The 15,877-nt window shown below is 45.7% G+C and overlaps 4 protein-coding genes across 4 annotated transcripts; 2 read left to right on the top strand and 2 right to left on the bottom strand.

Moving 5' to 3' along the window:
* Nucleotides 1–347: 347 nt before the first annotated feature.
* On the bottom strand, nucleotides 348–1,573 carry N7479_008904 (putative adenosine deaminase; the record flags this gene model as incomplete). Its single annotated transcript, XM_057256597.1, has 4 exons — nucleotides 348–542; nucleotides 607–1,267; nucleotides 1,320–1,462; nucleotides 1,517–1,573. 4 exons carry the CDS (start codon nucleotides 1,571–1,573, stop codon nucleotides 348–350), a joined length of 1,056 nt encoding a protein of 351 aa, XP_057104055.1.
* A 284-nt stretch (nucleotides 1,574–1,857) lies between these two features.
* N7479_008903 (uncharacterized protein) lies at nucleotides 1,858–2,146 on the bottom strand (the record flags this gene model as incomplete). The annotated part of the gene is made up of 2 exons (XM_057256596.1): nucleotides 1,858–2,030; nucleotides 2,107–2,146. The coding sequence occupies 2 exons, from the start codon at nucleotides 2,144–2,146 to the stop codon at nucleotides 1,858–1,860; spliced, it is 213 nt and encodes a 70-aa protein (XP_057104054.1).
* Nucleotides 2,147–3,428: 1,282 nt separating this feature from the next.
* Nucleotides 3,429–4,367, top strand: N7479_008902 (NmrA/HSCARG family protein; the record flags this gene model as incomplete). The annotated part of the gene is made up of 1 exon (XM_057256595.1): nucleotides 3,429–4,367. The coding sequence occupies one exon, from the start codon at nucleotides 3,429–3,431 to the stop codon at nucleotides 4,365–4,367; it is 939 nt and encodes a 312-aa protein (XP_057104053.1).
* A 2,606-nt stretch (nucleotides 4,368–6,973) lies between these two features.
* Nucleotides 6,974–7,310, top strand: N7479_008901 (uncharacterized protein; the record flags this gene model as incomplete). The annotated part of the gene is given in 3 exon segments (XM_057256594.1): nucleotides 6,974–7,039; nucleotides 7,129–7,233; nucleotides 7,248–7,310. 3 exon segments carry the CDS (start codon nucleotides 6,974–6,976, stop codon nucleotides 7,308–7,310), a joined length of 234 nt encoding a protein of 77 aa, XP_057104052.1.
* Between the last annotated feature and the right edge of the window lie 8,567 nt (nucleotides 7,311–15,877).

Below are 15,877 nucleotides of genomic sequence, written 5' to 3'. Positions count from 1 at the left end.
TCTCCCCCCTGTCCAAGTACAAATGCTAACAAAAAATGCCGACGTTCAATCGCTAGTTTCTCAACAATCGGGCAAAAACGGGTTTCCCGAATTTTGACGATAAAGAATTCCATAGAGACAAACATATTTGGTATTGATTCCTTAGTTTTTGAATATATTCAAATAAAATTAAAATGCCAAAATCGCGATTTTTTTAGTGATATGGGAAGTGTTAATCAATAGTTCAAGAGGTTTACTTGCATTCTCTACCGAGCATTGTACAAAATAAAACAACCTGGGTATTGAATTCAATATTGATAGACATCTTCTTCTAATAACATGAAGCGATGTTCAAAAATCCGACATGCTCATGCAGAGTTAAACCGAGTAGCAAATACTTCAAGCATAGCTTGGATTCTCCCCTTGTAGTACTCGCCCGCAAAAATAGCATCTACAGACTTGAGGCACATATCCAAGAGATCAGTACGAGTCAAGCTAAAATGTTGTGCGGCCAACAAGTACTCGTTCGAGACGGGGCTACAGAAAAATCCCACGTCGTCAGTCTGAGGAATTACAAGTCAGCAAAAAAGAAAAAAAAGATTAACCATCTTAGTTGGAACAACTTACACACAGCGCAATTGGACACTCCTCGTGTCGCCAATAACCGAAATGGTGATCCAAGAAGCCTCCATTAATCATTTTTGCATGGACGTTGCAAGAAATGCACAGTTCCAGCCCAAGCTTGCGGCGGGCAATCTCCTTCTTGATCTCGTCGGGTACATGGATGACATGGCCCAGTCGATCAGGCTGGAAAGAAAGAAGGGTCGCTAGCTCGCTCGGGGAAGCTGAGGCTGTCGTCTCGGCAAAGTGAAGGGTGATGCCTAGCCCATTGGCTTTGGCTCTTGAAAATGGTTCCTTGTAAATGCTGACATCGCCTTTGGTTGGGTTGCCGCAGATATCCACCCCCACTACCCCGCGCGATTTGTTTTCGATCGCGAGATTGACGATCTCTTCCGCCTCCGCTGCTATCATGCTGCCGCGATCGATCGCTAAAATTAAAAACACAGACATGCGTTTAGTTTTTTCTCGGAATTTCTCGACTGTATCCAGAACTGTGTTGATGTATTGTTCTCGAGTGATTCCAGGAGATGCTCTTGGTATGGTCCGTAGCTCCAGATACACTACTCCATCACCGAGGAAGTCCTCGAGGACTGAATTTGTGGCATACACCAAGCTTTCTAGATCGTTGCAGAGCTGGTATGTCAATTTGGAAAATGTTGAGAAGAACCTGGGCCTTTCATTAGCTTGTAAGATATTGAGATACATACACGGACACCTACGTTTCCAGTGTATAATCAACTTTGCCCGGAGGCATGAGCACCAGTGGATCCTCTACGTCGAAATATGGATTCCGCTCTTTTTTGCGTTTCCAGATTTCATGCAGGCATTGGCGACTGATGCTGCCGCTGAGATGAGCATGCAGCTGGGTGTAGTCCAGTCAGTAAATCCCAACGTTAGGACGAAGCATCAATCATACCTCAATCTTTGGCAGTGCTTTGGTGAATCTCTGATCAACTGGCCGTGAATCATCCATGGCGTCCAACTTTGGCGATGTGATCAAGTCGATAAGAATCGAGAAATGTACACTTTGGTAGAAGCGGACAGAAACTGCCAGGGCAGGTGACTTTCTGCGTCACAACTTCACATGGTGGTCTCACTGGATAAATTATAGCCGCATTCGCGTGGTTAACGTCGAACTGTGGGTCTGTAAGATAGTTAGCCTTTTTATTCTTGTGATAACCAACTAAGTATTGGGCTGATATAATGTAGTGTATGTCAACTAAGCACTTTTAACGAGGAGGTGGATGATGAAGGAAACTAGGCTGGCCGCTGTGTTACAAACTGCCCCTGGACTGGCGAGTTACACACTAGGCCAAAAAGACCACTATACCTGAGCATTATGCTCAGATATTCCGGGCTCCGATATATATAGTGCGACATGACACTGTGAGTCTCAAACGGCCCTGTAGGTCTCATTAGAGAGCTGTGGCCTGATTAGAAATGTGCACCTGAAATTTCAGGACTGTAAGACATACACAGTCACATGTACGTACATGAGTTACCCACTTTCAACGTTCTCTATCCTTATCATGCCCGCGTTACCCATCTTTGTTACACCCTGCTGCGGGAAATTATAAAACACCTGGCACCGGCCCCGATCTTCCTTCTCTTTTTTCTTTTCTTCTCCCATTGATCTTAGTGGAAGGGCTTTACGCGTATTAGTGAGGAAACATCCGAGATCGTGTTATTGCTGGTTGAAAACTACCAACCTGACCTACTTCAAGTGGGCCTCTGGGAACACTTGGGAATTTTTGAAACAATACTGCCTCATCTCCTTGACTCTTGAGTCCTCGAGTTTGAACATTGATGTTTTGATGGGAGACCTTACCGTCACCCTGAAGTATCTTAACTCTTTTCACTACTTGTTACCCACGTTGGTGGCTCTTAAAGAAGAGATAGATTATTCTCAGGCAGCTGTACTTTGTGGCGTGTATCCGTGGCGTTCTTCTCACTTGAAAGTGAAAGCATGGAGGAATTATCTAACGTGAAGGAACGGAACGTGCATTCTATGAAACAGAAATTTAAACCGACCTTGAGAGCATCTTTGCTCTTCCCGACCCTGGGTGGATCAAACGCCCACCCAAGACGCATCAATTGTCCGAAAGATATGTCGACTTTCGAATATGAGCGAGAACGCTGGACTTGAGGCGCTTTTACGTCTTGAAGCCATGAGCCTGACACTAATGGACAATCAAGATAGATTCAATTCACAGTCCAAGGGGAAAAAGGGAAACAGAACTATAGTTTTGCTAATGTGCCATTAAATGTTTTAAATTTACTTTGACCATCGGCCTTCAACTGCGACCGTGTCACTATCCGAGAAGTAAATAAATTGACGCCGAGGCTTTACAAAACTAGCAAGAATGACTGAATATAGAAATCGAAAACATACGAAGCTTTCTTTGGAAACCCTGTCCAGGTGTCTAGAGTGCTGACGTGGTAAATCGTAGATAAACTGACTAATTGGGTCGCTTAGAATATCCCGGAGAATTAATGATAGCAGCTCTTGATAGGCAGGGATCTAACTTCTTTTGTCCTGGCGATGCTACTCCTGAGGAGGGGGCCTTACATGAGGCTACTACTGCCCTTGAATAAATTAGAAAGGATTCGAACTAAATTTCGAATCTTCTAGGCACAGCCCCCAATCTCTCTCTTGTAGCTTAGAAATTCAACTGATTTCAAACCATCCTATCCCCTCTTGCCTTGTTGCTTTAAGTACGGAGTAATTCCCTTCGTAATACTCACATTGTATCTTAAATCCTTCGACATAACCAGTCTATCAGCTCCACGCCTTATTCAAACCCTTGGGATTGCTTCAAAACTCCAGAATGTCCAAGATTCTTGCTATTTTCGGTGCCACCGGCCAACAAGGCAGCTCTGTCCTGAACCATGTGCTGAACGACCCAGAGCTCTCCCAACAGTTCAAAATTCGGGCCATCACCCGCGATGCCAGCTCTGAAAAAGCACAGCAATTAAAAGAAAAAGGGGACGTCGAGGTTGTTGATGGTGACGTGACCGACTCCGCCTCGCTAGCAAAAGCTTTAACCGGCGTGCACACCGTCTTCGCCATGACCACACCAGACATTAGCGCCGACGCCTTCAATGTTGAGGTCGGTCACGCTAAGCGGATTGCTGATGTTGCCCTTGAGCAAGGTGTTGATTATTTTATCTGGAGCACTCTGCCTTCAATTCGCGGTCTCTCCAACGGCAAATACAGTTCAGTTGTCCCATTCGATGCCAAGGCCGCCGCTGAGGATTACATTCGCACCCTTCCAATCAAGAGTGCATTTGTCTCGCTCGGCTCGTTCATGGAAAACTTCCAGTCGCAGACCTTTTTGGCCCCCACGCAAGCTCCCGATGGTACTTATGTACTAGCCCGTCACACCTCCCCCAAGGCCCAGTTCCCCTTGATCGACGCTGTCGGTGATACTGGCAAGTTTGTGGGCGCTATCCTTGCCGAGCCTGAGAAATTCCAGGGAAAGCGACTCCACTGCGCCACGAAATTGTACACTGTTGAGGAGATCGCCGCCCTCCTATCCAAGAGTTCCGGCAAGACCATCGTCTTCGAGCATATCACCACCGAAGAGTTTAAGGCACGCTTGCCTTTCTTCCAGGATGTGTTTGCGGAGGGATTCAGCTTTATGGATGATTATGGATATTTCGGCCCTGGCTCGGAGGAGTTGGTTGCAGAAGCTGCTGCCGCCGCCCGGGGTAAGCTGTCCACTTTCGAGGAGTTTTTGGAGAGACACCCATTCCAGCTTGCATAGATAGATAGACAACCGTGCCAAGTGTTGGTGCGCCCCGCAGGATGCGAATTTCACATAGAATCTAAAATTCGAATGCATAATTGAAATTAACTACTCCGTACTCACTACCGAAAGTTCCCACCAGTATATCCCATTTCCACTATCCCTTGCTGTTAATATTGCTTCGCATTTAGGTGCAGCTAAGTCCCTTAACATCTGAACTTAGTGAAAAGCTAACTGAAGCCTTCCAAGGAGCCCTGGAGCCTGGAGACTTCCAGGGTGGAGCATCGCGGGCCGTGCCGAGAGTTAACACAGACTCCATGCCACCCACGACCTCAGTATCTTGGCCAAGCACTCTTCTAATTCTCCTCAACCTTTCTAAATCGAAGCTTAAATTCACTGTGAGCTCGGCCAGGCACTCCGGTGTGCCTTAGTGTTAGTGATCCATACCGGCCTTCGCCTCCATTTCAGATGGGATAATTGGGATAACAAAACGGAACAACAAGATGTAAAATCAAGGGATGATCTGCGATCCACTGAAACTGAGGATGAAAAAGGTGCTGCTCGAGAATCTCCTGGGTGAACAAATATTCTTATAGTAGCGATGCACAGTCGCCTTGCCTGTTGCAGAATCAGAGGTGACCACTAAAGGCGCCACTGTTTTAACACGACCACTAAGACATTTTGTAATGTATTGAGGGTCTTCAAGGCTGAGCATCTCCAAAGCATGGCGAAGAAAGAATAAGTTGGCGAATTAAAGGAGGTAAGGCTATAAAATCCACCGCCAATGTATTACAGATCTTCCCAACATTCCAGCACAACTGTCAGTCCCGATTGGCTTATAGGCCCTAAAAGGCATCTGGCCCTCTTAACCAGCCCTGTAGAGGAACGAGAAGGTAATGGACCATGAGATTATGTTTTCTCAACCACGTTTCCATCACTCATTCGTCAATTATTGCTTCGGAGATGCCGGCGAGGCTCTCGGTGTCATCCTTGGGCATTTCTACCACCAGGTGCTCGGCCACAGAGTCGTATGAGAGTTTAATGGAGTCAGGAGCCTTTTTGGATGGAATTCGAGGTGCCCAAACTCTGTTTTACTAACTCCCGGTAACTCAACAATTTCGTGATTCGTATATAGGTTATTCTTAATACTGACTGTGAAATTTTCATACCTTCAAGAGGCTTGCTGGAGGTTTCATGGTGAAACCTTGGAAGGTACCACCGTGGTGGGATGAGTGAAGTGAAGGTTAAATAGATGATCGACACTCAGGAACAGTAATCCATGGACTGCCCGGGTGGTTTTATCCTTTTTATTGCTACCATTCTATGCAGTATACTCCACTGGGGTTCGCCTATGATATTAGAGACATTATATTAAGACAATGTTTTTTTGAACGATTTATTGAATGCATTTTCGGATGCCTTTTCTTTGTGTCCTTTCAGATGTTTTCTTGGTGTGCTATTGGATATTCTTTCTGCTTAAGGTATAATCCAGTTGTTGAGGCAACCTTCCTGCCTTAGACGGGTAGGACCACTGCTCCTTCCCTATATTGATGTTCCTTATTTCCTCTTTTCCCCCTCTCTCCCTTTATAGAAGTATGTATGTCGTTTTCTTTCTCTCCTAACTTCTCTAGTTTTCCACCTCGGCCCTTTGTTCCCGGAAAACATCTCCACTGCACTCGATATATATTTATATACCTATCACTTTCAACACATTTTGTCCCCTTTATATTACATACTCTACAGTCAAGTTACACCGCCCCTTGCTGATTTACTATCTCAAGCTACCATCTTCAACTTGCGTCTCTTATCTTCCTTCTCTTTGATTCAACCCCAAGATCTCGGTTCGCTCCAGCAACCTTTTCCTTTCTCGCATCGCACCCCACAACCATCCCAGGAAACTCATCTCGCCAAGGACGAAAACCAAATTGAGCCCATAATATCGTGCGCGGGAATTTGGGGATGAAGACCCTGGCAAGGCCTAGTGAAGAATCTATCTTTGACTGCCCCATTCTTCCGGCTTCCTTTCTTCCGTTGTGTGCTTGGAAATCGTTTATAATGGAGCCGATTGCGGCATTTATGACTTTCTTTGTGATGATTTCGGAGCCTGAAAGTGTACAGATGGCCGTGTTAAGGAGTGTATGCTTTCAGGTGCCAGGCGTACACGCCCAGATCGATCTCGCCCGCCTGATCTATACAAAAATTGAGCCAAGAGGTAATATGGGCGAGACCCAGTTCGAAATTAGAGATGCCTAAGGACGCATGGCCCTACGTGAAAGTCATGCTAGCCTGCAGATCTGGAAGCAATCTGCCGCTGGGTTGTGGAAACCTATTCTGTTCCAAATATCGATCCATTTTGGTGGGAAAACAGACGATTTTTGTCGCGTAGTTCGCGGATCTAAAAATGTGTCTCCTATTGTGGCGAGATACATCAATAGCGTAGATGAACCCTGCTGTACTGAGCGCGAACTGTCAGCAATGTAACGGACGTCACTTCCCGAAGTTGCCTTATGTAGCCTTAGGCATCGACATTAACGACATCTGTGGAGGTCTCGCGAAGATCCTATCAGCCGGTGCACGAGGAGACCAGTTCTCCAAGGAGGGTTGGGCGCTTGGCACCATGCATAATGTGTTCTATGAATGTCGTCATGCGGCGCCTGTACCGGCCTCTGTCTAAGGATAAGTGGAGACTAGTAAGTGAGGTTTTCTTCGATCCTATTCGTACGGGTAATACCTCTCCTTTTACGCAGCTGATAGTCTTGATACCACTGGTGATCCTTAGACCGGCGCAGCCTCAATTGTCGTTGATACAGCGACCCCTACGGTCCTTAAGACTGATGATAGGGAGGAGATAGTTGTTTTCTCATGGAGCAGTGTAGTACTACCGGTATATAAATGTAGCGAGAGCGAGCAATGATGCCGTCTACTGCCGATGTTATCAAGATGATTTTCATCCTTACTTAGCTTCCTAGGGATTCAGATAGGTTCTATCATCATTTCTCTGCTGGGAAAATTTACCTAGCCTATTGCAGACTCCCTTAGATCTTTCATGGCCCACAGAGGGATTTCCTGCGGCCGCCTGTCAAGCGCAGTGAGACAGATTCCCTGTTATCAGACAGAATAAGAATTCATATCTTCCCTTATACGTATCCATTGATGAATAGCAAAGTTATGAAATATCGCAAGCTCTCCAGGACTGGCAGAAAGATTACCTTGCCTGGTATCTGGCCATGATGGCGGCTAATATCAACCATTACAATCATGGCAACGGGGCTGTCAACAAGCAAAAAAATGGCAAAGCAAGCACTAGTTCTAGTGTGACACCTGTTGTCTTCCCCAAGCCAGTTCTCGTTCGGTTCGAGGACAAAGACCTGAACGAACCTGAAGTCTTCAATGGGTGTTAGGAAGTTGTTTGACACCTCGGCAGTGGATTTTACAACCAATTAGTCCGTCGGTTTCAGTTGATTGATGTAGTCAACAACAAAGCTATTGTGAATGATAGCAATAAGCAGTCCACGCACCTTATGCCTAACTCGTTCATACCCACGACTTGTGTTTTTGAGAAAGAGACACTCGGACAGATCAATGTGATTAGCGCAATGGAATGTTGCTGCTCTAGCGTGGCAATAGATGCACAAAACACAAGAAAGATTCAAGTAATAGCAGCCTGCGGTCATGACGAGGTAACAAAACCCCGTGTCCAAAAAGTAACATTCACTATGCGTCTGTTCCGTGCTGATCAGCACTTCAAAGAACAATAAAGTGTGACCACAGCCGCATTGTTCCAAGAAATACAACGTCAGAAACCCCGCAATGCTCCGAATGTCGGGACAGGAACTGTTGGCGGTACACAGCCAACAACGCTCGTGTCCAAGGACCACGCTATGCCTCCACGCATTCCTCGTCTTATAGCGCATGCCAATGGTACTTATGAAACCGACCTTGTATGGTCGCAGCCAACTCGCCAACGTATTATTTCTTCGCTGTGTTGTTAAACGACTCCAATGTTGAAACTCCTAGCGTCTATCGCAGAAAGTGTTAAGAGAAGTTGGATTGAGTGGTCTGTCTGGTCTTCTCTGTTGCTCACTGGTGATCGCAGCCCTGAGTATATTTGTTCGCTTAGGAAGTTGTCTTCGGGGGTCTTCAAGGCGTTCCAATGCCTATTTTTCTTGATATTGATACTCCGTTGTCTCTCTTTTTGGCTTTTTTAGGACCTCAGGGCAACCAATGGCTTGTATTCTTCATTGTGTACTTTTTTCCCTCCGCAATTTCAGTAACTTGGCAAAGTACTATGTTGTAATTATTTACGTACTTTTCGACAGCTTATGGCTCAATATTAAAACGAGGCTGAATGCAAGCAATGCATTCTTTGACAGGGGTGCTCCGAGCCGCTCCTAAGAATAGACGAGTACCGTTCGAAATCCGCGGCAAACCGGTAAATACCAACTGTACGCCGTACTAATAGTCCTGGTATACAGAGGAATCCTGTATGAATCCCACAATACAGTAATACCACTCGTTGCGGCAGCAACATAACCCATAGAGGGATCCACAGCTGCAACAGGTTTCGGTACGCCTATCCACCAGCCACCGTCGTCTTGGACAATCCTTGGGGGTTCAAAGTCAAACCGCCAAGACGCGCGTACCAAGATTCGCTGGCAAAGGCTCCCGAGCGACCCGTGGTATTCTCCAAATAGACTTGGAACACATGAAAGGCAAAAGAAAGACCTCGTGTTCGACTTCGTGTTAGTTGGACCCCAAGATGAAAAGGGAACTTGGACCTCATCTTTTACTAGACTTGTGAGGTGGCTGAACAGCCTTCGATGAAAATTCTGGAAGCCACGTTGTCCCTTGTCCCGCGGGAGCTGAATGTGGGGTCAATCCAAGATTTCAACTTCCAAGATATGGAAAAGGCGTTATTTTTAGTCCCAGATCTGCGACATATGGAACCCGCTAGGCACCCTTCATGTGCGTTTCGTCCCGGAGGTTTGGTATATGGTGCCATGTGGATGTGTGGTAGACTACTCCGTACGGAGTACCAACTCCGGTAAACGAAATGAGCGCGTCAGATAAATTGGTTTGATCTATGTTGGAGCGTAGAGTTTTTGACGCGGGATGTTGGATCTCGTGTAGTGTAGTAGCGCGTATTTGAGTAGCCTACAGTAGTTTCTTAGAGCTAAGCTAGCTTTGGAAACAGGGTATATACGTTGGCTTGCGACGGCTTTTCCGGGGACGCCTTCCTGGTGTTGTTACTTGCCCCACTGGGCTGAACTTGTTGAAAGTCCACTTGCCTAGGATGTCGACGTCAGCTCGCTATCCAAGCCATAAGCGATTCGCACCAATCGTAATGCCGAGATCAGATTTGCGTGGTGGGGATTTCTTTTGACCGGAGCCGCCTGGAACCGGGTGTTATTCCGGATAAGATATGGAGCCCGCAACATTTGTCCCGGAGACGTTCAGCCACGATATCCAGCACGATGGGTAATCAAAGGCTGATAAATCATATCATGCGACATGCTCGGATACTTGTGGGTTTGTTGCAATCTCTCGAAGTTTCCACTTTCCCGCTCGCCCGCTCCCCCGCTTTGCCTTGGGAGATGCCATAGTGTGGAAGTATTGCAAGCTCTGATAAACAGGTGTAACTCTCTTGGCATCTGAATCATGGGCCACGTATCAGATCTCCCTAATCGTATGACTGCGCATCGCCTATGAAACGAGCATTCAAAACGCCTGTAGACCGTGCATACAATGCTGTACGCCATGCCCCATCCAGAGATGGTATGGGGTTAATTCCGCAATCGGCGTCGGCGAACAAAAAGGTGACCGAGTTTAAGGTACGGAGTACAAGGTAGGGGAGTTGGATATATTAACCGTGAGACAAATGATGGCGCGATGCCGGTTCCGGGATAGCTTCCTTTGAAACAAGAGTTCCGAACAGGACCGGGACAAGTCGCAATCCATGATATTGGTTACACGGTCAGTGACGAGCTATAGGCGCCCTATGATACTGTTGCACGAATATCCTCGGAGATGATGGGAGGATTCATTCTCGCTGAGTCACATGCACCTCTAAGCGAAAGAGAAAAAGGCAAAAAAAAAGAAAAGAAACACCCATCTGCCTTCCTGCAGTCGAAATCGAAATGTGGTATAGACAAAAATCCAGCATTTAGCCACAACGGTGATTGGCGGCGTTAGTACTTGAGCAAACGGGGGTAGCGTCCGGGGGTGTCGCATCTAAAGGAGAGGCCCGAGGATGGTGGGATGACCTTGTTTGGATGTTTATTTTTTTCCTATTTCCATGTTAGTGTGGGCGTGTTCCTACCACGCTACCTGGTTTGATTTGCACATGAACCCTGGAAGCATCGAAGACGCATCGAAGAAGCGGGACGAGGCTGAGCTGAAAGTGGCTGCGGGCTGGGAGGAGAGCGGGGGATGTCTGAGACGTGTCAATCGCTGTTATGGCTTCTTTTTTCGGTGGTAGTGGATAGTATCATTTGACATGCACTGTCATCCTTCTAGGGTAGAGGCCTGCCGATGTGCATGCGTGAAAGCGGGGTGCCTCTTTTTGCCTAGTTCAATCAAGGATAGCTCATCGTCTTTACGATGTACATATGTGCGCTCGGCCGAGTACACTATCAGAATGGGCGAGGTTGTTTGTATATCCAGCCGGAACTTTGAGAAATCATAGCCATTTCCAGCAAATCGCAATCACAATGTCACCCCAAAGTATGTGATATGACCAGGGAAGAAAGTTTATCTCAAAGAATACCAAACTTGATGTGATAGAGCAACAACCCTGGCCCCAGTGATCCAGTGAGGCGCAACGGTTCCATTCCCCTGGGTCTGTTATACAAAGTACTAATCAGCATGTAAGATTGATCTTGAAATATTGGAATATTAATAGGTCTCTGTACCTCGTGCACTAGGGCGTTTCAAATAAGTGCTATGGAGTACAATATACCAAAGAGATTACATTACTTAACCTAAACATTTGAAATGCTATGTCGAAACAATTGTTATAATATCGTACGGAGTAATATAATAAGAATCAGGGAAAGGGAGAATATTAAATTGCCCTGGAATGGAGATAATAAGCCCCTTCCGTTGTCTCCTGAAGATCAGACCCATAGCTCAATTTTAGGACACACAAACTCCTTTTTGTTTTTTTTTTCGCCTTAGTTAATTAAGAATGAGTGTACCCCTGACTAAGACCCTCAATGGCTGTCCAGGTGACCTTCTAAAATCCCGACTAGCTCGCGCTATAACAAGCGCTTATAGGAGTTTTCAAGTTTCCAACGTTCTTCGGAACGTTCGATGTATGTGACAGAGTAATACATACGGTATTGGTATCGAGACTGGTAATACCATAACGCACTCGACATCTTGGGAGGAATTTTGTTCGCGTGCGTCTTCATGATGTCACCACAATTTATTCTTTCCAAGGAAGATACCTGGGGCAACTTGGAAATAGCAAGGCAGTATACGAGATATACGGGATATACAGGATATATGAAGGTATAGTCATCCACTTCAATACTGGGATATATTTTCTAATATACTAGGGTAAGTCTAACGTTAGCATGAAATAAGTTTTTGTACTTTTAATATTAATCCAATCGATCTTAAGGAAATGACCCCGGGGAGTACTCAAGCGCAATCAATCATAGCACACTCCCCGCAGAGATACGGAGTACAAAGAGAACAAAGAGCATCGAGGAGAGTTTTTTCGCCGAAAGTTTCATCCCATAGGGGAAGTCCGCCGTAAAAGCGGGGGGTCGTCATTTAGGGCTGTTGATCTTAGCAAGGAGCGGATGCGAGATTGACTGGTATTGTTTACATGCGCATCACAATGGGGTGCAGAGTTAGTTTTCTGCGGCTGATTTACCTCTCTAGGCAATACAACATATGGCACCATTGAAATATTGCAGCCTGTTCTCTCTGATATATAAGAAAGTATGGAGTTGACCTGTATCAAGAAATCCAATATTAATGACGTGGGTTCTACGTTACATCTACAATTTTAGAGCCCGTAATTTTGACCTTCCAGAAGGAAAGGAAGTATTGAGAACCTTGAAAGAACCCCCTGAACGATGTCATATATAATACCACTAGCTTGTACTAACTACTAGTACTACATTTGACGTACAGGGAGAACGACCCTGTCAAGTGGACCAACCTCAACCCCCACCAAAGCCAATATCAATGGAAGAACCCAAGAATTTCGGGAAAAAAAATAGTAAGACATTCAATTTTCCCCATATACCGAAGTACCCATCTTCATCCTTTTGACCTTAGTCTTTGCCCTAGTTTTTGCCCTAGCCGTGAGGTCCGAACCAGAGCAGGATGATTGGGTGAAAACTTCAAATGAGACATCCCTGTCCCCGCCAGGATTATTGTGATGGCCAAGCAGGCGCCCAATGACTTCTAAGAACTAACCACGCGCAGATATTGTATGTAACCCACTCAATTACCGCCTATCTTCCTAGATTAGAAGTCGCATGTCGCACGTCAGAGCTGAAAAACCATATCTGTGAAAGCGTGGCATGATAGCATGGGTGCTTCACAAGGTACATATGTATATGCAGTACAGTACAGAGTGTATAATTTATGTTGAGGTAAATTGGGGTTCGATAGGAAAAAAAAAAAATTCCTCCCCCTCTTCATCCCGTCTGCACCTCCCTGGTCTGATCCCGGTGGAGATCGCTAACTGGCTAGTGACTTCAATTACGGATCACCCGAGGTACAGTGATTAGCGGTCAGGATGGTTTGGCCGACAAGAGATTATCGTGTCGCTGTCAACGGAGGAGAGTGGCTGTCACGAACCCGCAGATCCTTGCTTCAGCCACCGCTCTTTGTCTTTACCTCGTTACTAGGTGGGGTATATTGGGGCCAGGAGAACTGCATCTTTATCATTATACATGATATATGTTGAATGGATAAATCAGAACTTTTCAATGATGTCTTTGATAACGTGGCGCTTTGGTTTGCATCGAATAATAATAGAAACTTGTAGAACCTGTTTTTCTTTCCCTGCAAGTAATCTATTTTGTTGTTCTTTGACGTCGCCCTAGGGAACCGAGGGTACTCTTGTCCCGCCACAACCGCCCTGCACGATATCACGTTGATAGCGCACGGATCATGGATAGGAGAAACGGTCAGCGTTGGACCCGGCTTAAAAATGTAGTTTTACTTGCGTATCTGCTAGGACACATGAGTCATTTCATTCTAGCACGTTTATTTCTAGCCGACATCGGAAAAACAACAAAAAAAACAAAGGAAATCCGGTAAATTAAAACGGCAAAATGTGTCGACTATTGCCCTTTTGGGATAATCCTACCTGTCCATTGCATTTCCCGATACTGTGGCGCATAAAAATATACAAGGACAGGGCCGTTCCAAAAGAAGTCACAAAGGTACGTGAGGCTCTCAAGCATCCAAGTATCTATGTAATCGTCATAGGAGAGGAATACCTGAGGTCTGAACAAGATCCTTGTCGAGGGCTGCTAGGTTGATGCGGCTGTCAGGACCGGAAGAAGCTAACTATCACCCTTGGACAACGCTAATTTCATTCAACAGCCCACCTGGGTGACGTGCAGGAGCGCAGGATCAGGAGAGCCCTTAGTGAGGGGTGAGGGGCTTCAATTCTCTTTTTTCCGGCTGTAGCGGCAGAGAGTTGTGAATTGAAAGAATCAAGGAAATTATGAAGCACGGCATCGCCGCCAGCTCATCAAGTTTCAACGGCTGCGGGGTTGACCTAACCCCGCAGATGTTCCTGTGCACTGCGGCTGGTCACACTCCGCATCGTACAGTATCACTATGTGCCTTGAGGACAGGTACAAGCCAAGCTGAGAAGAGCTGAGACCATGTTAAAAAGCAAAAAACGGTTGAGAATATGGAATGAACCCGATATGTAACGTCATCGAAAGTGCAGGCCTTGTAGGGCGAAACGGACAAAATAGACAAATTACTCCTAAGAATATTGTATTTTTCCGGAGAGCTCGTGACAAAATAGAGTGCTGAAACTCTCCGATCTACTTTTTTTTTTTGATAGTGCACTCCATCTGCCACCGCCCAACATGTTTCACTGCCACATCAAGCCTCACCGGTACAGGGATGATATTCAAGACATTTCGGCGTAGATGACGGTGTACTATACACAGACGCTATAGTAAAATTAGAGGTGCACACCGTACATCACACCATTCTCCCCACCAAGCTGTCGAATAGGAGGAAATGATGATATGCATCGTGATCGACTCACTCTTTTTTTTTTGTCGTAAGGCTTGGGCACAGATAGGCGCCTGACCAGTCAACAATGAGCACAAGAAAACACAAGAAAAGACAACACTAGATAAGACTGTGTATCACAAGGAGAACAGGAAAGTCTAATCGAAGCTCGCGATCAAAACGCAGGAATCCGAAGGCTCCGCATATCTTCCCCGGGGACCTCTCTCACGGTGCCAAGCGGGAATTCCCGCTGAAGTGATACAAGGGGAAAAACGATTGTTACAGTATAACAGGTCCAAAATGTAACTAATTTCAAAGTGATTATACTATTTTGTACCAGGATAGTCGGCTAAGTAGGGTGCGATGTGGGGGAACTGGAGCCCGGCGGTGTCTCGGACTATAGAAGTCTGAATGGAATAGACTGCTATTCTTGTATCCACCATAATCCATAATCTCTCGGGATATTTATTATTATTGAATATGAGTTCTGAATAAAGAGAAAGGGATTTCCCCTTTATTTTACACCGTGAAAGATTCAGGAGAGTCTGTTATAGGTAGATTGTAGTAGGGGAATTGTAATTCCCGTCCTTTTAGGGCTCCCGTCTAACGCACTTGAAACACAGATCGACCCCGTTTGGCCGATAACATTCCCCAGGAATTTCAAGGATCGTCCAATGATACCGAGCAACGGACATCCGTCTGGCAATCATTCCACATCGTCATCTCGTGGTAGGCACCTCTGTATTTTGATAGGCACTTGGGTATTGAAGTAGTACCTAACTGTAGGGACATGCCTGAAGGGAAATGAGCAATTGCACATTGGGTGTCATAGTATTTAATCATTTCAACGACCCTCCTTTTTTTCCCTCCCCCCCTCTTCCACGCTAGAGAACTCTTTGTTGCTTTTCCTTTCTTTCGCTTGAGATCTCAGCCTCATTCCCACTAATTGTGGCTCATATATACACTGGTCAGTCTTAAATATTTTGCCCTATCCAGACCCCTACATATATGTACCTCCATTCTCTCTCACATCCATGTCATGACTAGGATATCTGCGGTCGCAGCTTGAATTGGACGTGTCGTTGAATATCTATTAACTCTTGAACAGAAAAAGCAAAGAAGCCAAAAACAAAAAACAAAAGAAAGATACCAAAATTACGACATACTTGGAATTGTTACATGACAACGATATCTTACCAACATTACCGAACAATACAGGTATAAAGTACAACTTTTCCCATACGACCTCCTACGTCTATCGTAAGTACCCAGTACCCACTGCAGCTTCAATTCGCGGAATTGGG

This window comes from Penicillium vulpinum, assembly GCF_028829585.1.
Source record: "Penicillium vulpinum strain IBT 29486 chromosome Unknown utg000004l_segment0_segment0, whole genome shotgun sequence".
In the NCBI taxonomy this organism is placed as follows: Eukaryota; Fungi; Ascomycota; class Eurotiomycetes; order Eurotiales; family Aspergillaceae; genus Penicillium; species Penicillium vulpinum.
Note: the sequence above shows the minus strand (reverse complement) of the source record. Positions and strands in the feature narration are given on the sequence as shown.